This window comes from Dermochelys coriacea, chromosome 1 (assembly GCF_009764565.3).
Source record: "Dermochelys coriacea isolate rDerCor1 chromosome 1, rDerCor1.pri.v4, whole genome shotgun sequence".
In the NCBI taxonomy this organism is placed as follows: domain Eukaryota; kingdom Metazoa; phylum Chordata; order Testudines; family Dermochelyidae; genus Dermochelys; species Dermochelys coriacea.
In genome coordinates, this window is record NC_050068.2 from 262,144,655 (window position 1) to 262,167,228 (window position 22,574).

Here is a 22,574-nt window from a genome sequence, read left to right on the forward strand (position 1 = left end):
TGCCTAGTTTTACAACAGGCTACAGAAAAAGCACTAGTGAAGTCAGTACAAACTAAAATTTCATACAGACAGACAATGAACTTGTTTATACTGCTCTATATACTATACACTGAAATATAAGTACAATGGATTTATTTTATAATTCCATAGTAAAAATGAGAAAGTCAGCAATTTTTCAGTAATAGTGTGACTGTGACACTTCTGTATTTTTATGTCTGATTTTGCAAGAAAGTCGTTTTTAAGTGAGGTGAAACTTGGGGGTATGCAAGACAAATCAGACTCCTGAAAGGGGTAGAGTAATCTGGAAAGGTTGAGAGCCGCTGACTTAGGTCCCTAAGATACAGTGTCATTCATTAACATTTTCAGAAATGCTGTATCTTTGCTGATTCTTGCTACAAGGGAAGGCCAAGTTGAATTCTGTGACCAAAGGGTATAGGATAAGCCTGGAACAGGAGTAATTGGTGCTTAGAGCCACCCCCTTGCACATTCTGCCCCATTCCAATGCAAAGACCCTGGAGCATCCCCAGCAACATGACCTCCTGGAGCTCTTCCCACTCACATGTGCCTGGTGAGATGACCCCATTGGAACTTGTTTCATTCCTTTCCTTGGAAAGGGAGGTGATTTCTCAGCTGTGCTATTAATAGTCTTGACATGCTTTTATAGTGAAGGGTTGTTTCAGACCCAGCTCCTTAGGATCTGCCACTGGGGTTTCCAGAGTCTTCCCCCCCCCCAGCTCTGACAGACCCTCCCATGCAAAACAGGGGAAGCCCCCTTATACACCCAGCAGGGAATGTCCTTTTGGCAGGGGGAGGAAGCACACAGCCTACCCAAGATGGGGAAGTGAAAAACTGCTGTGGAAAATAAGAGAGGGTGGTGAGAAGAAGCAACTGTCAACACCTCCCAGCTCCACCCTGCTCCCTCACAAAGGAGAACGAGGCTCTGGTGACCTTTCTGAACTGCTAATCTAATGCTGCAGATGATATGTGACTGCCCTGGGGCTCAGCCCCTTTCCATGGCTCCCCATCCCCTAGCTCAGTGATTTGAGCATTGGCCTGCTAAACCCAGGGTTGTGAGTTCAATCCTTGAGGGGGCCATTTAGGGATCTGGGGCAAAAATTGGGGATTGGTCCTGCTTTGAGCAGGGGGTTGGACTAGATGACCTCCTGAAGTCCCTTCCAATCCTGATATTCTATGATTCTACATCAAGGGAGATTGTAACTCAGCATTATGATTATGGCCTGGCTTGTGGGAGTGAGGAACAGGCAGGGTCGGGTGACTGGAAGGGACATTGGTTCAGGAGGTGGGAGGGATGCTACATTTTTAAGGATTGCGAGTGAATTTTTAGCACCTGAGAGAGTGAGGGTCCAGGACTGGGTGAAGTGGTACAGTATTACAGTACAGATTGGGACCCCCAGCGCCGTCGGCACTGTACACACCCGTAGTAAGAGGTAGTCCCCGCCCCTGAGCGCTTACCGTGCAATAGACACAACAAACATAGGGTGGGCAAAGGGGAGTATTGTCATCTCTATTTCAGGATGGGGAACTGAGGCAGAGGGAGAAAGTGACTCACCCAAGGGGTCTGCAGCAGAGACAAGAGCTGAACCCCACTGTCCTGAGGCCTAATGCAGCACCTTTGCCACAAGACCATCCTTCCTCATGCCTGTAACTTAAATTTCTATAGCTAATTTCCTCATGAAGGCACTTAAAGCTCTTTGCAGACTGGACCTATAGAAATCACTCATCCACAGTACCAATGAAATGCAGCCACCTCGGAGTGGAACACTGCAACTGTCTAACAACACATTAGCAGCGCTATGCAGCAGTTGAGGATAGGAAGCAAAGAATGCTACATTCTATTGAAACTGCTGGGGGAATTTTAAGTAGGTGAGGTATAATTACCCCAGCTGGAATTTAGCCAAGACACAGAAAATAATAACCCAGCTCGTATAATGTGCCAGAGTATAGACAAGCCACGTGCAAGCTTTCCCTCCCCTTCCCCCCCAAGTACGGCTCTAGCAGTACACTTCCCTGAAGCACCCCCCATACTCCTGTCCTGGGACCCCCACTCAGTTCTGCCAATGCCCCTCACGCTTGCCCTGCCCCACCCCTGCTATTGTCCAGTGCTCCCAAATAGCTCTAGTCAGTGCATCTCAGTGCTGGCCTGAAGCATGTCTTATGGTTCTAGTCCTGGGCCTTGCTCATGCTGGTAGTTTTGTGACAAGCATTCACGAAGCTTTGACAATGCTGAATCCATCAGACTCGCTTTTCTAGTGACCTAACTGAGATTGCCAGAGATGAGTGGCTGGAGTGCTACTTACCCAGCAGCTGCCTATCCAAGTCCTAAACAGATTTCACTAGCTTCTTGGATACAGCACCAGATTTCTGGCCTCGGCACCAGTGTGAGTTCTGTTCTCTGCCAGATTTTGGCCACTGGTCAATGCACAGTTCTAGGTTACACTGTGCTCATGTGAACCTCTTGGAACTGGGTAGTGGGAAGGGGCATGTCTTGTGTTCTTTTCAAAGCCTTTTCCTCTTTGGCTCCCCTGCAGTCCAACACAGTTGCACGTTTTCCCTGGTGAACAAATACATCTATGAAGAGGTGAAATCCGGAGGTCTTGGTGTTGAGGACTAAAAGATCAGTTTCTGGAGGAGTCTCTTTAACCTCTCACACTTCAGTAGGAGCCAAAAGCAGCCTGGGAGGCAATAAAGAGGAGGCTGCTAGTGGCTGACAGTCATCACCACCCAACAGTCTGTGGGTCAGGCACTAGGGCTTGAGTTCCCTCAGCTGAGCCTGGGGCTAGCTGGCTCAGCCCTCAGGCCAGGTAATGAGCCTGGCTGTGGCAGAATCATCTGATTGGCCGGCTCACTAGATTGGCTGCAAGGCCCCAACAGGTCTGTGTTTAAGCTCTGCAGCAGTGGCAGGTTGCTGGCTGCTCTATGCTTACATCTGCAGCTGTGATCTCTCCTGTGCCTACCCACCTTGTTCCCAGCCTTGCTCCGGTCCCACTCCTTTGCTCCAGCCCTGCTGCCTTGTCTGACTTCTGACTCCTGCTTCCAGCTCTGACGCTAGGCTAGGCTCCAGCTCTGGCTCTAATGACAGATCAGACCACCCATCTCCCTGGGCCCTGACACTACGTAGACTTGGTCTAGCTTCTTATAGGCAGGTATCCACATCCTAACTGGCATGCATTTGGTCTTATACATGGTGGCAGCCTCAGCAGAGATCTCAAGGATTAAATGTGCCTGGAAGACTGCACTCCTCCCACTCTTAGAGGTGGTCTCTTCTCATGAGGGAGCAGTATGTACAGAAAGCTTCTACTGAGGACAATGTGTAGAGGAAGCTTCCACTGCTGTTGGCCTGATTCTACCTGCTCTGTGGCGAGAGAACTTGCACACTAGTGTCAACTGGGCACTATAGTAAAAATGTGGGTGTGAGGACTGAATAACCTTCCCATGGACACCCCAGAAAGACAGAAGAGCAGCCCCTTGGATTGACAGCAATTTCACTTTATTTGTGAACGTTACAACTTATTTTCTTTGTGACCTCTCACCGTTCTCCCCCTGCATGGGCAATGGGCAGAACCAGTCAGTCCCATGCACGGAACATAAGGAATAAGAAGCATCTACAAGAGTATTTCAGCAATGAGATAATTCCCCTAACTCCAGCGATGAGGGGGGAATTAATACTGATGTGTTCTCACCCATCACTGGGTCAGAGTATCAGGGTGGGGGGAGGCGGGGGAGAACCTATTCAGAACAGGTAGGTTACTACTTGCCTCAGAAGAATCCAATATGGACTGAAATGGTGCCCACATGAACCTCTGATATTCATAGCTTAGAGGAATCTCACAAGAGGGATATTTCACTGTGGTTTTAGATAAGATGGTGGATGCCCTATCACTTGCGGCTTTTCAAGCTAGACTGGACAAGCCACTGAGAAATGTACTGCGGGGAACAATCTTGCTTTGGCGCAAGATGGGCTCATCCACTTGTATAGAGGACACGTTAATGATTCAGGGTGATCTGGATCACTTGGCAAACTGGGTCCAAGCAAACAATATGCATTTTAATACAGTGAAATGTCAATGTATACAGGTAGGATCAAACAATGTACACCATCTTTATATGATGGGGGACTTAGTTATGGGAAGCAGTGACTCTGAAAAAGATTTGGGGGTCATAGTGGATGACAGCTGAACATGAGCTCCCAGTGTGATGCTGTGGCCAAAAGAGCTAATGTGATCCTGGAATGCATAAACAGGGGAATCTCAAGTAGGTGTAGAGAGGTTATTTTACCTCTGTATTTGGCACTGGGTGCGACTGCTGCTGGAATACTGTGTTCAGTTCTGATTTCCACAAGTCAAGAAGGATGTCGATAAATTGGAGAGGGTTCAGAGAAGAGCCATGAGAATGATTAGAGGATTAGAAAACATGCCTTATATAGTGATAGACTCAAGGAGCTCAATCTATTTAGCTTACCAAAGAGAAGGTTAAGGGATGACTTAATTGCAGTCTATAATTACCCACATGAGGAACAAATATTTAATAATGGGCTCTTCCATCTGGCAGAGAAAGGTATAGCACAATCCAATGGCTGGACGTTGAAGCTAGACAAATTCACACTGGAAATAGGCATAATTTTTTAACAGTGACAGTAATTAACCATTGGGACAATTTACCAAGGGTTGTGGTGGATTCTGCATCACTGACAGGTTTTGAATCAAGAGTGGCTGTTTTTCTAAAAGGTCTGCTGTGGAAATTATTTGGGGGAGGTTCTCTGGCCTGCGTTATGCAGGAGATCAGACTAGATGATCACAAAGGTGCCTTCTGCTCTTGGAATCTATGAATAGGCCTTTTCCATCTCCACCTCTTAGGATTTTTTTTAAACTTCTTTCCTTTTAGAAATGGTCCCGTGTCTACGTTAGCAAGTCTCAACCTGGTAATCACAGGCAGAGAGGAAATGGGAGGGAGAAGATATGTTTGCAATCCTGCCTCCTTTCTCTCTCCAGTTTTCCAGTGAAGCAGATTTGCTCTGTCACTCAGGACCAGGCTCTCCTTCAAATGCCAGGAATGCCTCATAAACCATTTTGTTAATTTCAACAATGCTTCCCTTGAAACCACTATAGAAAGTGGTGCAAAGGATTTTGGGATAGCATCTGAGGAGGAGCTGTTGTGAATGGCAGCAACTGGAGGTTTTGGGACACAAAGAGTAAGCACCCCTGTTTCATGATGAGGGGGTCTTCCCTTCAGAGGCAGTCACTGCTGGCCCTGCATGGGCTACAGTAACCACGGTTAAATGACACAGTGATTGCCTGGGTGCCAATGCTTCTACAGCCTTTCCAGACTGAGCCAATGAGATGCTGAAGGTGCGTCTACACTTAGGGCGGCATGTAGAGACACTGTATGCCCTGCTAATATGGGTTTAAACAGCGGTGTTGACAGCGAGGCACAGCTTAGATGAGTAGAGTGCAGTGCCCCACACATCTGAACACTAGGGAATGTACCCTACACGTCTCCCCATATGCTCAAGCAGGGCCTGTGCTGCTATTTTTAGCAGTGTAGTGTCCCATTGCCTCCCCACTGCCAGAGGCTTCCACTGCCATAGTGAAAAGCTCTGGCAGAGGGGAAAGGCTCCGGCAGCTCTCCACTACCAGAGACTTTCACTATGGTTTGTAGCTACACACCACAGTGACAATTGTGGCTGCAGCTTGGCTTGCACTGTGGCCTGTAGCTACACCTACCCTACACACCACCACAGACAGGCAATCGAATGTGGGCTTCCCATGAAGAAGCTGCTGAGCACTTAGCCCCGTTTCTGCAGCACTCCCAGCCATGAGGGAATGGGAGACTGGGACTTGAATCCAGGCCACCTGCATAGCCATGTGAAGCACTTTACACCACCAGCCAGATGTATTTTAGTTAAAGTGCTTTGCTCTCTTCCTGTCAGGACTGCTGTGAGAAAGTCGGAGGCACCAGTTGCAGCAAGGAATTCAGGCTTTTGTTCCCTGTAGCAGCTTCTTCAATTCTCTCTAGCAACTATTCTGGATTAAAGTCACTTTTATTTCAGAACAGAGTGTCCACATAAGGAGTTATTCAGAATAGCTATGCTGGTCAATTTCCCCATGTAGACAAATCCTTATAGAAACATCAGTTATAAGCTAAATATTCCCTCTCACCCTCCCATCACGCTAAAATTATCTATTATTATAATTCCTGTTGGCATGATATACTAGTATTTCCTGAAGAAACATGAACTAAAGCAGTGGTGGCCAATGGGACATGCACACACATCCCAAGTGCCTGCCACAGTGATAGCCCCAGTTCTCTGTCCATGGTCCTGGCTGAGTCCAGGGCCAGTTGGTCACTGCAAAGATTTCCTTCCCTCCTCATTCTCTGCTTGGGAAGATGCATTTCAGCTCCACCTCCTGGCTTCCCAGACCCTGCAAGGGGATTCACAGAGCCTTGGCGGGGGTTGCCACAGTGTGAAGGGGTCACAGGAAGAGGTGTCTGTGTGTGTATGTTATGGGCCCTCTGACGCTTGAAGGACTTGACTGTAAGTTGAATGGAAGCTGGATGGGGCCCGGCCTATGTTACTTTGCTCAGGGCCCCACAGAACATAGCATTGTACCACCACTAAGGACCCAATCCCGCATTCATTGAAGCCAATGGCAAAACTCCCATTGATTTCAGTTGTGCAGGATCAGGGCCTAGAGAAACACCCACCTTCCATTTAAACTTTCACTCTGTTCTTCCTTTTTACCTTTCCCACTCTCCCTAGGACTTCCTCTTCACACCCACACAACACACCCCATCCCCTTAAAATATGGTTGCTAGCTCGCCAGTGCCTGGCAGTGCAGCAATCATGCAGTTGGTATGTTGGCTCTGAACAATCACTTTTCCTCACATGCTGTCTCTCTTCTACCTTCTCCAGCTACTGAGCTCATGGACCAGGGACAATACAATTGATTCAGGTATCCTCCACTGGTTAGGGGTGTAACTGGGACTTCCTGGCTTCAACCACCATGTGAAAAGGGAAATATAAAAGGCAAAAGGCATAGGAGGCTGACCTCGCTTAAGGCAAAAGTCTCGTTCTGATTCAAGTCATTTCCATGCAACAGTTTATCTACCCAAATGAAGCGATTTTGTCACCTTCAGTGGGCAACCAGCTAGCGCCAGCCCTATTTTGCCTGCTGTCATGGTCTCTCCTCAGTGATGCAGTTATTCTGAATGGTCTTTGTGGTCACCAGGACAGTGGCCCCCAGCTCTGTTGCTGGTAGTGGAAAGCCATGGTCACGTTCTTCATTGCTGGAGGAGAGAACAGAGAGCTCAATGACATCACTTCCTGCCCCACCTTGGAAGACTGGCTTCCTCTTTGAGAAATCTCCTCTTCCTGCTGGCCCAGCATGCTTCAGGGCGCCATTCATGTGTTGGCATGTGGCCAGTACGAGATCATCTTCTTCTGGCAGTTTCAGTCCCTTACAAGCCTCGCTTTCACAGGAAATGACACAGTCCAGGTTTTCTACAAGGGGAAAAAACCTGATTAATAATGCACAAGCCATGGTGGGCTGTATAGCTAAGGGCTGAGCTACCCTCCATGACATCCTCCTGCAGTAGCACATTCAAGATAGAGGTGGTGTGCTGCAGTGAAGGAGGGGGTTAAAGGGCCATGGGCACTTCCTCTGTTGTCAGCAGGCAGCTCCAACAACCGTTCAGCTGTCAGATCCCCTCCCCACCCTTGGGACAAGCCCCTCAACTTTCACCCCAGCTGCCAAACTATTCTTGTGCTCCCAGTGACAAGTGGGAGAGGTGTGACAAGGAGGAGTTCTGCTTTTCCTCCCCATCCCGCCTCCCAGAGACCATGTCTGCATTAGCCAGGTTACACTGACAGTTCCCCTCCCAACCTGCGGAAGAACACCTCGCATTCATGCTCAAAAGAGAGTCAGACGATTGCTAAGGAGGCAGCACTTGAGGTAACTTACCCCCAGATGTTGTGGGGGTAAGACCTGGGCTAGCCTGAATTGGACACATGCATCACACTGGCACAGCTGGAGCTCTATGAGCGGTGGAACAATAGACTGTAATGCTGTCTTCTCTAGTGTAGAGAAAGCCCTGGCTTTAGCTACTAGCTCTGCTTCTTCTGCTGGCTGCAAACCTCTGGGACATTACTGCGGGGAGAGGGGAGTGCGTTGGAGGGGAGGAGACACGGTGGGACACTATGCGGGGACAGAGATTGCAGTCTCTGGGTTGCTGGCTGAAGATCTGCAGAGCAGCGAGGGTGCATTTTGGGGGTGGGAGAAGAATGGGGTAAAGTGTGTGGAGGACATTTCTGGGGATGGGTAGTTGGCTGAGAGTGCAAGACCTTACACTCAACATCATTTCTTGGTTTGTTTATCTGTAACAAGGTAACTTTGGAACACCACCTTTGATCCAGGCTAGCATTTCAGGGAATGTTCCGGGCCTCAATGCCAGATCTCTGTTGATTCTGGGGGTGATCAGAACATCTATAGAGGGACAATGGGGAACACTTGGAGTGTCTGCCACCTGAGGATAGCACCCACTACCATCTTGCAGCATCACAATACCCCTGTTCACCCTCCCATCAGCGTTTAACATCTTGACACTCTGAATACAGAAGAGAAATAATTGCTCTCCCTGTGGGGTGGACAGGCAGCCAGCAGGGGCAGCTAGAGGAAGAGGAGAGAGAAGGAGGCTTTCTTCATCCCTTCCTCTTTCCTAAAGTCCTGCCTCCTCAAAGACTGCTCCAGCTGAGGGAGAGAGGGCACTGGCTGTCCAACCCTCCCTTCTGATGGGTGGGGGAAGGAAGACAGGTGCTTTGTGGAGGGAGAGGAAACACACAGAGTCCCTGGCATGGGACCTTGGTGTGAGGGGAGGGGGAAGTAGGGGTAACAGAACCCCTGGCATGGTAGAGAGAATAGGGGACCCTGCTTTAGGGGGAATGAAAAGGGTCATGGGGGCACACAGAACCCCTGGTGGGTGGATGGGGGGAGACTGGAGGATGCTAACATGGGGGCACACAGAGCCCCTAGAAGGGGGGAGATTAAGGGGAGTTGCAGGGGTTCCTGAAATAGAGGGGGATGGGAAGGTGGCCCACTGGGAGCTTGTGGGGGGAATGGAGGGATGGTGGGTGAAATGAGCTTGGCCTATGCAAGCTATGTGTGACCCCCTCCTACTATGGGGGTTTTGGATGACGGGGACATGGCTGAGGGTGTGTAAAAGGGGACCACCAGCCAGCACACTATGGAATTTGCGCAACTGAGGGAGCTGTCATCTCTCAAACCGCCTCACCTGGACCAGTTTAAGGTAGCCTGAGTGTGGACACAAGGGCAAACCTTCCACCAATTTATAATAACATGGTGGTTGGACAATCAATTTCTTTACCACTGACTCATTTCTCCAGTGCAGACAAGCCCTCATGGGTATGTCTACACTGTAATTAAAAACTCATGGCTGGCCCGCACCAGCTGACTTGGGCTCAGGGGCTATTTAATTGTGGTTTAGACTTTCAGGCTCAGGCAGGTGCCTGGGCTCTAGGATGCAGTGAGGTGGGAGAGTCCCAGAGCTCCTGCTAAGCTACAATTAAACAGCCCCTCAGCCTGAGCCCGAGTCAGCTGGCATGGGCCAGCCAAGGGTTTTTAATTGCAGTGTAGACATACCGTTAGAGATCTGCCTATGCTTCCCATGCAGCTGCCATCATCCCTTCAGTGCCCACTTCTCGAGCTGGCAAGCCCTTCTTATGCACAATCCCCTCCCATCTACAGGTGATGGAGAGGCAGCTGCCTCTGTAGTTAAGGTCTCAGCATAGGAGTGTAAGTAGGGTGGTACCCTCCAGTACGCAGTACTGGCAAGAAATTTTTAGTAGATACAGGGTACTGGAAAGACTTGGCACTAGCCCCTCCCCCCTCCCCCCTTTAAGGAGCAGAACATGGCTAGGGAGGGCATTCATTCTTTATATGGCTTTAACAGCACAATACATATGCTAACGAACTTAAACAAAGGCTTTGTTTAAGTTTGTTAGCATATGTATTGTGCTGTTACATTGGTCAGGAGTCCTCAAGAGGGGAGGAGTGTGTGTGTGGTGGGGAAGAATGGAAAGTGTTTAAACAGAGGTTTCAGAGTAGCAGCCGTGTTAGTCTGTATTCGCAAAAAGAAAAGGAGTACTTGTGGCACCTTAGAGACTAACAAATTTATTAGAGCATAAGCTTTCGTGAGCTACAGCTCACTTCATCGGATGCATTTGGTGGAAAAAACAGAGGAGAGATTTATATACACACACAGAGAACATGAAACAATGGGTTTATCATACACACTGTAAGGAGAGTGATCACTTAAGATAAGCCATCACCAACAGCAGGGGGGGGGAAGGAGGAAAACCTTTCATGGTGACAAGCAGGTAGGCTAATTCCAGCAGTTAACAAGAATATCAGAGGAACAGTGGGGGGTGGGGTGGGAGGGAGAAATACCATGGGGAAATAGTTTTACTTTGTGTAATGACTCATCCATTCCCAGTCTCTATTCAAGCCTAAGTTAATTGTATCCAGTTTGCAAATTAATTCCAATTCAGCAGTCTCTCCTTGGAGTCTGTTTTTGAAGCTTTTTTGTTGAAGTATAGCCACTCTTAGGTCTGTGATGAGTGACCAGAGAGATTGAAGTGTTCTCCAACTGGTTTTTGAATGTTATAATTCTTGACATCTGATTTGTGTCCATTCATTCTTTTACGTAGAGACTGTCCAGTTTGGCCAATGTACATGGCAGAGGGGCATTGCTGGCACATGATGGCATATATCACATTGGTAGATGCGCAGGTGAACGAGCCTCTGATAGTGTGGCTGATGTGATTAGGCCCTATGATGGTATCCCCTGAATAGATATGTGGACAGAGTTGGCAACGGGCTTTGTTGCAAGGATAGGTTCCTGGGTTAGTGGTTCTGTTGTGTGGTGTGTGGTTGCTGGTGAGTATTTGCTTCAGATTGGGGGGCTGTCTGTAAGCAAGGACTGGTCTGTCTCCCAAGATCTGAGAGAGCGATGGCTCGTCCTTCAGGATAGGTTGTAGATCCTTGATGATGCGTTGGAGAGGTTTTAGTTGGGGGCTGAAGGTGATGGCTAGTGGCGTTCTGTTGTTTTCTTTGTTGGGCCTGTCCTGTAGTAGGTGACTTCTGGGTACTCTTCTGGCTCTGTCAATCTGTTTCTTCACTTCAGCAGGTGGGTATTGTAGTTGTAGGAATGCATGATAGAGATCTTGTAGGTGTTTGTCTCTGTCTGAGGGGTTGGAGCAAATGCGGTTATATCGTAGCGCTTGGCTGTAGACAATGGATCGAGTGGTATGATCTGGATGAAAGCTAGAGGCATGTAGGTAGGAATAGCGGTCAGTAGGTTTCCGATATAGGGTGGTGTTTATGTGACCATCGCTTATTAGCACCGTAGTGTCCAGGAAGTGGATCTCTTGTGTGGACTGGTCCAGGCTGAGGTTGATGGTGGGATGGAAATTGTTGAAATCATGGTGGAATTCCTCAAGAGCTTCTTTTCCATGGGTCCAGATGATGAAGATGTCATCAATGTAGCGCAAGTAGAGTAGGGGCATTAGGGGATGAAGTCTTTGATTCTGTTTCTCCCCTTGGTCTGAATTATCCATGACATTCATACTGCATCACATCAAGTCCAAATCATTAGAGGAATGCCTCTGTTTGCACTGACCAGAGGATGTTTGGATTCTGATGTCAGCCCAGTTCTGCAGCCTGATGGGAATCAGATGTTGTCCCCAGTGTACACATAATTCTTCTTTGCAGCCAAACTAGTCTAACAGACATGTTGTTAACTGGAACTGGAGCAGCAAAACAAAGAAAACAAATGCCTCATTTCCCAGCTTTGTGGGTGAGAGAACTATAAGTGAAGATTATAATGCCGGACACTGACAGCCTTAAATCAGCTGCCTCAGGAATCTGCCAAGAACTTTGCTGAAAATATGTTCCTCATCTTAGCAACGGAGTTAAAACTTATCACACATCTATCCGCCTTTCTTCGAATGAAGCTCCTTCTGAACTGACAGCTCAGGCATTGTCAATTTCATCCAGAACAATTTACAAACTTGGAACCTAATCCTGTAAACCCTTAATCATTTGATCAATCCCACTGAAGACAGTGGGACTATTTGCATGAGTATGGATCACTTTTGTGGTAAGAGTTTCAGGAGTCTGTTCTGTTTATATAAAGGAAGTTGAATCTCCCATTGAAATGCAATGTTTGGGTACAATACCATAATGCAGTTTAGGATACAATTCTACTGAAAATGTGTCTTTTAAGAAATCATACATATGCTGAAATGGCTCCTCACCCAACTCCCATATTCCATATAAAGAGACTGAATACTACATATGCGGGGGAAAGTGAGTAGTTAAGCATGTTGATGTTTGTATATACAAAGGTGGGTGTCGGAGGGGATGGGGAGAGCATGGGGACCATGGGCTGGGGGCGGGACAGAGAGGAGTCACATAGAGGGTCACGTGGGGAGGTCACATGCTCCCCACTCCTGTGTCCCTCCCATGAGTGCAGTACCGGCAAGAAATGATTTCTACTTGCACCACTGCAGCCAGGGTTCCTGTAACAGGGTGGCTCGCCTCTTTGCCTGGAAGCCTGAGGCTAGCCAACCCTGATTACTTATGAGACACAACTGGGTTGAATTAGATGATTCCACCCACAAGCAGCAGGAAGTAAGCCATGGCAGAGACTGAGGAAATTCAAGCAAGGTTGCTATAGGGAAGACCCTAACACTGAGGGAGTTGGCCCCTCAAGGAGCTAGCCTGCTAAGGCAGGAAGAAGATCCCGACACAAGCTGAGCTACAGTCATAGAAAGCCTGGGTATGGTGACTGTTTCAGTTCCATTACAAGCCCAATCTTCACCCCACGTTAGTTTAGGAAAATAAAAAGATTTTCACCAGCACTTTTTCTGATCGCTATTAGGATAGTGGGGGCATCCTCCCGACCCCCTCACATTTCAAGTCATTTCATGAAATGATCCTGAAGTTATAATTAATTTTATAATGATCCTTTTTAGTCTCTCATGTCTCTGGCCCCCTCTTTTACACACTTAAACATATGTCCATGTTGCTATTTTAAATCTTTTGAAGCTTTCTTTCCAGATTGCATATTGAAGCATTGTGTTTGTGGCAGTCAGGCCTTGGGATCAGGGTTAAGGGAATTTCTGATGTACGGAGTCTCATTTGAGAATGTTTAAACTATAAGACTACTCCATGCCTCATGCTTGCTATCTTACCTTGTCACTTCCACACGCTTTCATGGATCGATTCTTTCACCTGTAGCATTCTTAGTATTTTAATGTTCGTGACTTATTGCAGCAAACTTCACTCTAATTCATTAACCAAGTGCTCTGCCTGGGAGCTGAAAGGCCCTTGATGATCTCTCATCCTAGCTGCTGATGATACTGAGAGGAGCACAGTCATGGAGCCAGCATCAGTATGCAGGGACGGCTTATTCACAGGGAACTTTCCCCTCCTTCCCCCCAGCCCGGCTGCACAGAAACTTAGAAGCAGAAGGGTGAAGAGAACAGGAAAACAGCACATCTTACCCCCTCCTCAGAAGCCACTGACGTGCTCAGAGAGACATGAAATTATGCATGACAGTTTCTGAGAAGAGAGCATGGGGTTGAGTCAGTACAGAGGCACAAGCTCCCATGGGAAAAGAGACCGGGCCACACCCAACCCAACAGTGGCCCTGCCTGACTTTTGATTAGGGAGTATGGCCCCTTTGTGCCTGGTAGGGAATGGGGGGAAGCCCAACCGCTCTGCTATACTTGAGGTTAAGACCAGCTTTCCACTTAAAGCTCAACTCTTCTAAGTGCTCTAAAATCTACATGGTTATGAGATTGCCTTGAAATCTGGCATGCCTCCTGGGGGCACAATGCTCTGTTAGTGATCCAAATTCACAGCCACTTGAGCAAGAGGTTTCCAAGATGCAGCCTCAGAAAAAACAGCTTTTCTTAAAGATGAGAGATTCTGGCAACTTTTTTCTCCTGGCTAGAGCTCCAACCAGGGCTCCCATCATCCCACCAGGGTCTCCTGTGCTTGGGTTACCCCAACGGCGCGCATGGCACCCGTTAGCCCTTTGAGGGAAGTCAAATTAAAATGTTGTTTGAAAAAGAATTTGCTTTTCCCATTAGACTTGTCCCAAGCTTCTCTTTGTTCTTGAGCCTAATAGATTACACTGAGCATGTGCAGATAGAGGAGTTGGGTTCTCAGGTTTGATAGCCTTCAAACTTTCCCTAGACAGTCAAAGGGATAAGCAGTAAACCTTTGAAGGTAACCCTCCCAGCCCATTAGAGAGACAAGGTGAGTGAGGTAATATCTTTGATTGGACCAACTTCTGTTGGTGAGGGAGATGAGCTTTCGAGCTAACACAGAGCTCTTCAGACACTCCACCCAGCTCGTGTCAGATTAGTCCTTCTTTGGGCAGAAATCTGGGAAAGGTTGAGAGGCAAATTGCTAAAATCTGTCCAGATTTTCTTTTATTTCAGGGGAATGTGAATGCTTGCTGGCAGGGGAGGAGCATGTTAGGGGGGTGGAGGAGTGCGGTGAATAGGGTGAGAGGGTTTGGGGGCTGCATTGAGGGATGGGGAATGAGTGATAGGGGAAGAGAGGGCTTGGGGGAGGAACACTGGGAAGAGGACAAGGGGGTAAGCAGCATAGGGATTGGGGGAGCATAGGGGCAGGGTCTCCTGTCAGCCCTACATTCTTCTTTACTTTGTGTGTGCGCCATGATCTGGGTGGGGAGGGAGTTTCAGCCCCTCTCCCTTCCCCCATGTGAGCTGGGATCTGGTGCTCCCTGTCCTCACCACCGCCATGGTACCTGAGCCCTGTGCCTCTGTGTGCCAGGACTGGGGGGGGGGGGAGGGCTGCCCATCTATGGTGATCGGGGTGGGGGCTCTGCTGGAGGGTCTGAGCCCCTCTTCCTACCCCCCCATGTGAATCAGGATGTGGGTAGCTTAGAACAGGCATACTCAGAGCATGTACCAAAACCATACTGATGAATACACATCAGAAAGTCCTGGTGGGGAAGAAGGGAACACCTACTGCCATGGAGCAGTTCACGTGTCTCCGAGTTATTGTTTCAGGATGTATTCATTCCCATTGAGTATTCTCTTTCATCCCAGAACATCTCAGCAAGATGAATGGACTACTTGACAACGCTCTGAGCTTGCAACTTTGAAGTTTGAAATCTACCCTGGGCAGAAATCTGAGACTGAACTGTAAACATTTGGGGAAAAGCTGCCTCTCAAGTTTTGTTATGTTTTTGGAGAAATGTAATCTGAGTACAGCAGAATATTCAGGAGAGGATGAAGCTATATTTGAAAAGCAAATAAATTATAAATGCAAATACTCCCTGGGAGGGGAGGGGTGGAAGAGTAGGTGGTGATAGGTGGCAGAGGGGTTTGGGTCTGCAGTGGCATATTATGGGGAGGGGGATACATGGGAATGTGTGATGGGGGAGGTGAAAAGACAGGAGCAATAGGGAGTAGTGGAGGAAGTGGGGGGGAGGGGGCTTCCCTTCTGTATGTGTGCTGGGATCTGAGGGAGCCCTGCTCCACACCCTGCCTGCTGTGGGTCCTGGGATCTAGGGACCCTGATCCTGGTGGGATGTCTGGGCCCCTCTACCTGTCCCTCCACATGAGCTGGGGTGGGAGGGAGGGAGGGTAACAGATTTAAACATCTGAAATCCAGAACACAATTAGCTAAGATATACATCACCCCTATGTGGGGTGGAATGCAGGGTGTGAGAGGGAGTTAGGGTGCAGGAGGGGGTTCTGACCTGGGGCAGGAGGTTCGGGGTGTGGGCTCCGTCCAGGCGGTGCTTACCTCAGATGGCTCCCAGTCAGCGGTGCAGCGTGGGTAAGGCAGGCTCCCTGCCCACCCTGGCTCCACACTGCTCCTCGAAGCAGCCATCATGTTCAGCCCCTAGGCGGAGGGGCTGCCAAGCAGATCTGCATGGTGCGCACTGCCCACCCACACAGGCGCCACTCCTGCAGCTCCCATTGGCCGCGGTTCCCAGCCAATGGGAACTGCGGAGCCGGTGCTCAGGGCAGGGGCAGCGTGTGGAGCTTCCCTGATCGCCTCTGCTGAAGGGCCACAGGGACATGCCGATCACTTCCGGGAGCCACGCAGAGCCATGGCAGGCAGGGAGCCTGCCTTAGCCCCGCTGCGCTGCCAACCGCACTTTTAATGGCCCGGTCAGCAGTGCTGATCGGAACCGCCAATGTCCCTTTTCAACTGGGTGTTCCGGTCGAAAACTGGATGCCTGGCAACCCTAGGTTGGGGGGTGGAGAAGGAGACACACACCAGTCTTCTCTCCCACACTTAGTTACTGTAACAAATGTAGTAAAACTGTCAAGGTTTTGGGACATAAACCGTGGATGAGATTTCTCTCACCAGCCCTGTTAGCAACTACACATTGCAAAGGCTATCCCCATTCCACTGGAACACAATGTGTGAGGGGGAAGAAGCACTGAGGAACTGCATAGCAACAAGGTGGCCTAGTGCACGGTTTCCCAAAATTGGGAATGTTTCAAAGGGTTGGTCGCATGGCAGCTTCTGTGGCTCCTGTCCCACAGGGCTGGTTGGGCTCACCTCCCTCTCCAGGCATAAAACCTCTGGGGTCGCAGTGTCACTCAGGTTTGGTCCAGCTGTCATGATGACGAGAGCCTCAATAGGCCAAATTTGAGTGAGTTGCATTGAAACCCCATGAGACAGGTCAGAACTCCACTCACAAATTTGGTCCAGTCAGGGGGGCAGGGCCAAACCTGAGCAGCGCTGCAACCCCGGAGGTTGCAATGCTGGGAGTGAAGAGCCAAGCCCAGCCAGCCACAGCACAGGAGCTACCACCCACCAGGGGCCAGGACCCAACTGAGACCACCCCAGGGCTTCCACCCCAGACTATTTACTGGGACGTGGCAGGACATAAACATTTACAAATAGGTTCTGAGCCCAAAAAGGTTGAGAACCACTGGCTTAGTGGAAACTTTCCTTCTCCACGGTATTTAGACTGTTCCTAGCTTTGCCACTGGCCTGCTGGGTGACCCTGGCAAATCAGTTTTCCACCTGTAGAATGGGGATAATGACGTAAAGTTGTCTGAGAGCTACTGATGAATTGCACAATATAAAAGCTAGGTCTTTTAATTATTACCTTGCCACAGTAGCATATCAACTGCAAACCTAGGTGAGAACTACACCTGTCTAAATGACCACTAACTCCTACTAACAAACATTTCTCTTTCTGTTTAAAAATCTAGGAAATTAAATGGGGAAAAAACATTGCCCCAGAGTGCAGGTTGCCCAGTGATAGCTCGTTCCCTTCCAGCATGTTGAGTTCAGCAAAACTCAGACTTGAGAAAAACAGGAACTAGAGTTCAGGTAAACACCCGGACAACCGTATCTTCGCCCTCATTGAGTGATGCCCCAATAGAACCATAACACACACATTTGCGCTGTCTTTTTACTGTACTGGACAGGTGCTACCTGCCCCTGCCCTATGCTCCAACACGGAGCTTACTCCCCTGACCTAATACGATACTTGAAAAATTGAATAACCACTCCATACCCTTCTACAACCCCTTCACACCTGCACACAGGAGACCACCAAACCTGTACTTTCCCATACCCATCATTAAATCCACCAATAGCTCTCACATCCCACCTCACTACCGATGATACCCATGGCAAGAAGACCCCAGTGTCCTGCTACTGACATGACTGATGCAATTCTGTGCTGAAATGATGCTGAAGGGACCCTCAAAGTACACGCGTGCACCTCTTCCTTTGATCACACCCTGGGGGACTCAGACCCAGACCTCCTCATATCACAATTACAGCTCCTCCAAGCTGCTCCAGCATATTCCTCTACCATTCAATACGGCTCCAACTAGCACAGTGAATGCAGCTGGAGCGCATGCAGACAGTGGCAGATTTAGAATTAGTGGGGTCGTGTGCTCAGCTCCAATTTTGGGGTCCCTCCTTGGGATCCAGCCAAGAAAAAGAACATTCTTTCTTATCTCCCCCCCCCAACCATTTTTCATTCTTTTTTTCTTCATCCTCCTCCTATAAGTAATAGGAGGTAAATGAAAATAAAGTGAGGTACCTTGAGTGTTATGGTAGTCTAACTTATTTTTCCACAGACTACTTGAAAATCGCTGAGGGTCTCAGCGGACCACTTAATGACTTTTCCAAATATTTCCCCATGTTATTTCCCCACCACCTCCCCCCACTGTTCCTCAGACTTTCTTGTCAACTGCTGGAAAAGGCCCACCTTAATTATCACTACAAAAGGTTTTCTTCCTCCCGCCTCCTCCCTCCCTCCCCCCCCCCCGCTCTCCTGCTGGTAATAGCTCGTCTTAAGTGATCACTCTCTTTACAGTGTGTATGGTAACACCCATTGTTTCATGTTCTCTGTGTATATAAATCTCCCCACTGTATTTTCCACTGAATGCATCTGATGAAGTGAGCTGTAGCTCACGGAAGCTTATGCTCAAATAAATTTTGAGCCCTGCCCCAATTCCACCCCCTTCCCCAAGGCCCTGCCCCTGCCTCTTCTTCGCCTCCTTCCCCAAGTGCGCTGCGGCCCCGCTCCTCCCCCTCCCTCCTGGAGCGACCTGAGCACCGGCAAACAGCTGTTTGGCGGCGGGGGAAGTGCGGGGAGGGGCGCGAACGTGGCACACTCAGGGGAGGAGGCAGGGGAGGGGAGATCTTGGCTGCCGGTGGGTGTGGAGCATGCAGCAGGAGCCCTAGGAGCCGGCAGGATCAATATTCTGTCCCTGCAGCTGCCCAGCCCTGAGGCCCCCGTCGTTGTGAGGCCTGTGCCAGGGCAACCTGTGTTTTACTGTAAATCCACCTCTACACACAGATAATTTCCAGTGGCTATTGCCAGCTCCCAGGAGGCAGAAGTAAAGTGGTGTGGGTATTTACCTGAACTCTATATTTTGTGGTTTCCAGAAGTTTGAGTTTTGCTGAACTCTATGTTCTGGAATGGCATGAGCTATTGCCAGGCCACCATCTGTGTTAATGAACTTTTTTGCCATTTAATTATTAGTTTAGGATTAAAAGCACAACTTTGCAAGCATGAACAACTGGGTGTATATTTCTAACTTGGGGAAAAAATCTGCAGAATTGAATACAAAATGGTAACTTCTCTATAGTTTTTATGAATCAACTTATAAAATCTAATAGAGCATTATAGCTCTGCAGCAAAATTCTATAAAGCAGTTTAAAAAAGCCTATAGAAAGGAGCTCATTCTCTGTTCAGTAATGCAGTATTTTAGAATAATTCCAGTGGAGCCCTACTGCATTACTGCAGAACTTTTCCCCAAATGGTTGTGCTCTTTAGCCTGCAAGCAAATGCATTCTGTGCATTGTACTCATTTGTACCAACCTCTGCGAGCATCTATCAACTGTGCGTACAGATAGATATGCTCAAAATAAGGGGGCAAGTGTTTTTATCCATAAAGCTTCAAGTGCACAAATGGAGCTGAGATGGGGCCACTTGGAAAATTTCACTCTTATTGTTTTTTCTTGAGAGCTTCTGCAGATGCTAGTGGGGCCTCTGGAGAAGAGCTGGGACAAGTATTTTGGCCTGTCTCATCTCACTCGGAGCCCTGGGAGGTCTTGTTGTCTTACAAAGACTAAAGGAACTCAATCTATTTAGTTTATGGAAGGGAAGAGTAAGAGGTGGTTTAATCACGGCCGAAAGTGCCTACAGAGGAAGAAGGGATCTGATGCTAAGAGTGCTCTGTAATCTAGCAGGCAAAAGCATCACAAGAGCCAGTGGCTAGAAGTTGAAGTCAGGAAAGTCCAAACTGGAAATGAGGCACAACACTTTAAGTGATAGGTAATTGGAACAGATTCTCAAGGGCTGTGGTAGATTCTCCATCACTTAGTCTGAATGTCTATCCAAAAGATGTGGTCAGATTCAGATCCCTGGGGTGGGTCTTGATGAAGGAATCACTGGGTGAAATTCTCTGGCCTGTGTTACACTGCAGGTCAGACTAGATGATCCAATGATCCCTTCTACCCTCCAAATCTGTGAAACAAAGACACCTACCCTTGGGCTTTTCATCGGGGCTCCTCCTCTTCCTCTGTCGCCTCCTCCTCACTTTACAGGTCAGCAAGCCACAGAGTGCAGCCAGGACCAGGACTAGCCCCACTAAAGCAGGGATCCCAAAGATCAAACCTGGGCCAGATGCTGGTGCTTGGGTTGAAGTGGGGGCTATGCTGTTGTGGCATGCTGTGGAGAGAATTAAAGCAAGATAGGCAGTGGTCAGCCCGAGGGGAGCTACTGTGCAGGCTTCAGGACAGCAATCCTGGATGGTCTCAGGGGCTGGGGAATTAAAACACAGCAGATAATTCCAAAATTTTCATCAAATGTGGGCAAATTCCCTTATCAATTGTAATTCCCAATATCTGCCCATTCTGACCCCCTTACACAGGGAAGTAATAGTCCAAGTCCCCCACCTTCTCTCTCCTAAACGATTCTTATTTCACCCAGAGTGCGTATGGGGCACCTCTCATATTGTCTGTCTTTTCCATCACTGGGGTGGGTTGAAATCTCTCTCTCTCTCCCTAGCTGTTGGGGTCATATTCACCTTTCTGTCTCTCCCTCCTCTCCTTCCCTGGCTGCCGGTGACCGTCCCATTCCTGTTTTTCTTTTCCCCCACACCGCTTGGGATGAAGCTCCCCTGCCTTCCTGAACCAGTCCCCACCTTCTCTCTCTCATTCCTTCAATCCCTGAAATCTTTCCCTCCAAGAGGGGGCCGATCCCCAATGGGGGCCTGATCCTTTCCAGGGAACCCAGAGGCTGCCGCTCTCCTCTTACTTGTGTCCTCCTCGGCGTGTCCAGGCAGTTCTGTGCACCTCACACATCCCTTGGTCAAGGGGTCGAAGCACTGGGGAGGGGAGCAGGCAGCATCTGGGTGTCTGTCTGAGCTTCCTCGCATCATGTCCGAGTCAGATTCAAAATTCCTTTATTGCCCGGAGACTTAGATGAATGCCACCCAAGTGTGAATTCACAGAGCCCTGGGGCCTCTGTCAGAGGGAGATACAGTCTGTCAAGCAGTGTCTGTCCCTTGGGGGCTCCAGCTCTCTGCACTTCCCCCAGGGCGGCCCTTTATCAGGGGAGGAGGAGAGGAAATGTGCTGAAGGCGTCAGCCAAGCCTGCCCACGCAACACCCCCGCTCAACCCATCTCCCTCCCCCAACCTGCCCATTTAACAGCTCCATAGCCCATAGGAGCCACCACATCAGCGCTGACTAGTTGTCCTTCTAGTCCAATAACCTGCCTCCTGCCACACCAGAGCCAACCACTAGTTGATAATCCAGTCTCTCCTCCAGGGAGGAGCATTGCTTGTAGAAGGAATCCAAGCAAGTGAAAGCCACAACTCAAACTCTTTCTCAGTCACTGCCCACTAGTCCCATCCCTCTTGTCTTTTCACTTCCCTTTTCACTCACTACATCTCATCTCTCTCACCACCACTTTGGTTTTGGTTTGGAGGCCTCAGCTGCGCCCTGCTTTGCGGCCTTCGCAGTTTCTGCCATACACCCTTCTTTATCTCACTTTGAAGGGATTCCCTTTCCAACCCAGGGCTGGTGTTTGCCTCATTACGGTAAGAGAGAGCCCATTTGGAGATCGGAGCTGTGGTTCCTGGGTTTATGACTCCACTTCTCAGCACAAGTATCAGTAAAACTAGAACTCTCCACATGGGCCTGTACTTAATGAACACCCTCCCCGCCTCTGTAGTTCCGAGCTGCAGATATGTCTGAACATGGTGGAATATTACTCAGCATCACATGTGTTGTATTTGCTCATGTTACACAAATTATTTACTTTGCTTCCTTTTTGCAGCTAATCTGCCTATGCATTTCTACGGCACTTTTCTCCATGGAATCAGAGCACCTCCATGTCTGTTATTTTGAACTTGCAGCTTCCCCTACTATTTCTATCTTGGTCTTCTCTCCACAGCTCTGCCAATGCACCTGAATCCAAACCTGCAGCACCCTCTGCTCTTCCAGTTCTTGACTTCTCTTGAGCAGCAATATCCAAACATGCCAAACTGGATTTGTGATGTAAACAACTGCTGGCTAAAATGAGTCTGAGACCTTCAAAACTCATGTCACTTGTGACCTATGTCATAGAGGAACCCATGTCTGGTCCAAAGCCCAGTGAAATTAATGAAAAGACTCCTACTGACTTAAGTGTGCTTTGGTTCATGCACTTAACACATTAACTCTTTTGTGTCATCAACAGCTCTTCCCTTCTTCTGCAACCAAAGCAACTGCAGGATGGATGGTTGTTTCACAGCAAGAGCTGTTATTCCATTTGTTATTTGGAGAATCCAAGACCGTGGAGATGGAAGAAACCAGTGATGTCCCATCTTGTCTACTACCCGCAACCCTCCCTTGCTTCTTCCCTGCAGCATATTCTTCATTGTTTTGTTCAGTCCTGTTTTAAATTACCCCAAGGTTGGGATTTCTCCACTTTCTTTGGGGGACTCTAGTAGTTGAATGG

General features: G+C 48.7%; 1 protein-coding gene across 1 annotated transcript; it reads right to left on the bottom strand.

The window, feature by feature from the left end:
* Positions 1-1,789: 1,789 nt before the first annotated feature.
* Positions 1,790-22,061, bottom strand: TNFRSF13C (TNF receptor superfamily member 13C). Its single transcript, XM_038370337.2, has 3 exons — positions 20,887-22,061; positions 20,116-20,298; positions 1,790-7,519 (listed from the first exon to the last, which is right to left on the bottom strand). The coding sequence occupies exons 1-3, from the start codon at positions 21,008-21,010 to the stop codon at positions 7,194-7,196; spliced, it is 633 nt and encodes a 210-aa protein (XP_038226265.1). The 5' UTR covers positions 21,011-22,061; the 3' UTR covers positions 1,790-7,193.
* Between the last annotated feature and the right edge of the window lie 513 nt (positions 22,062-22,574).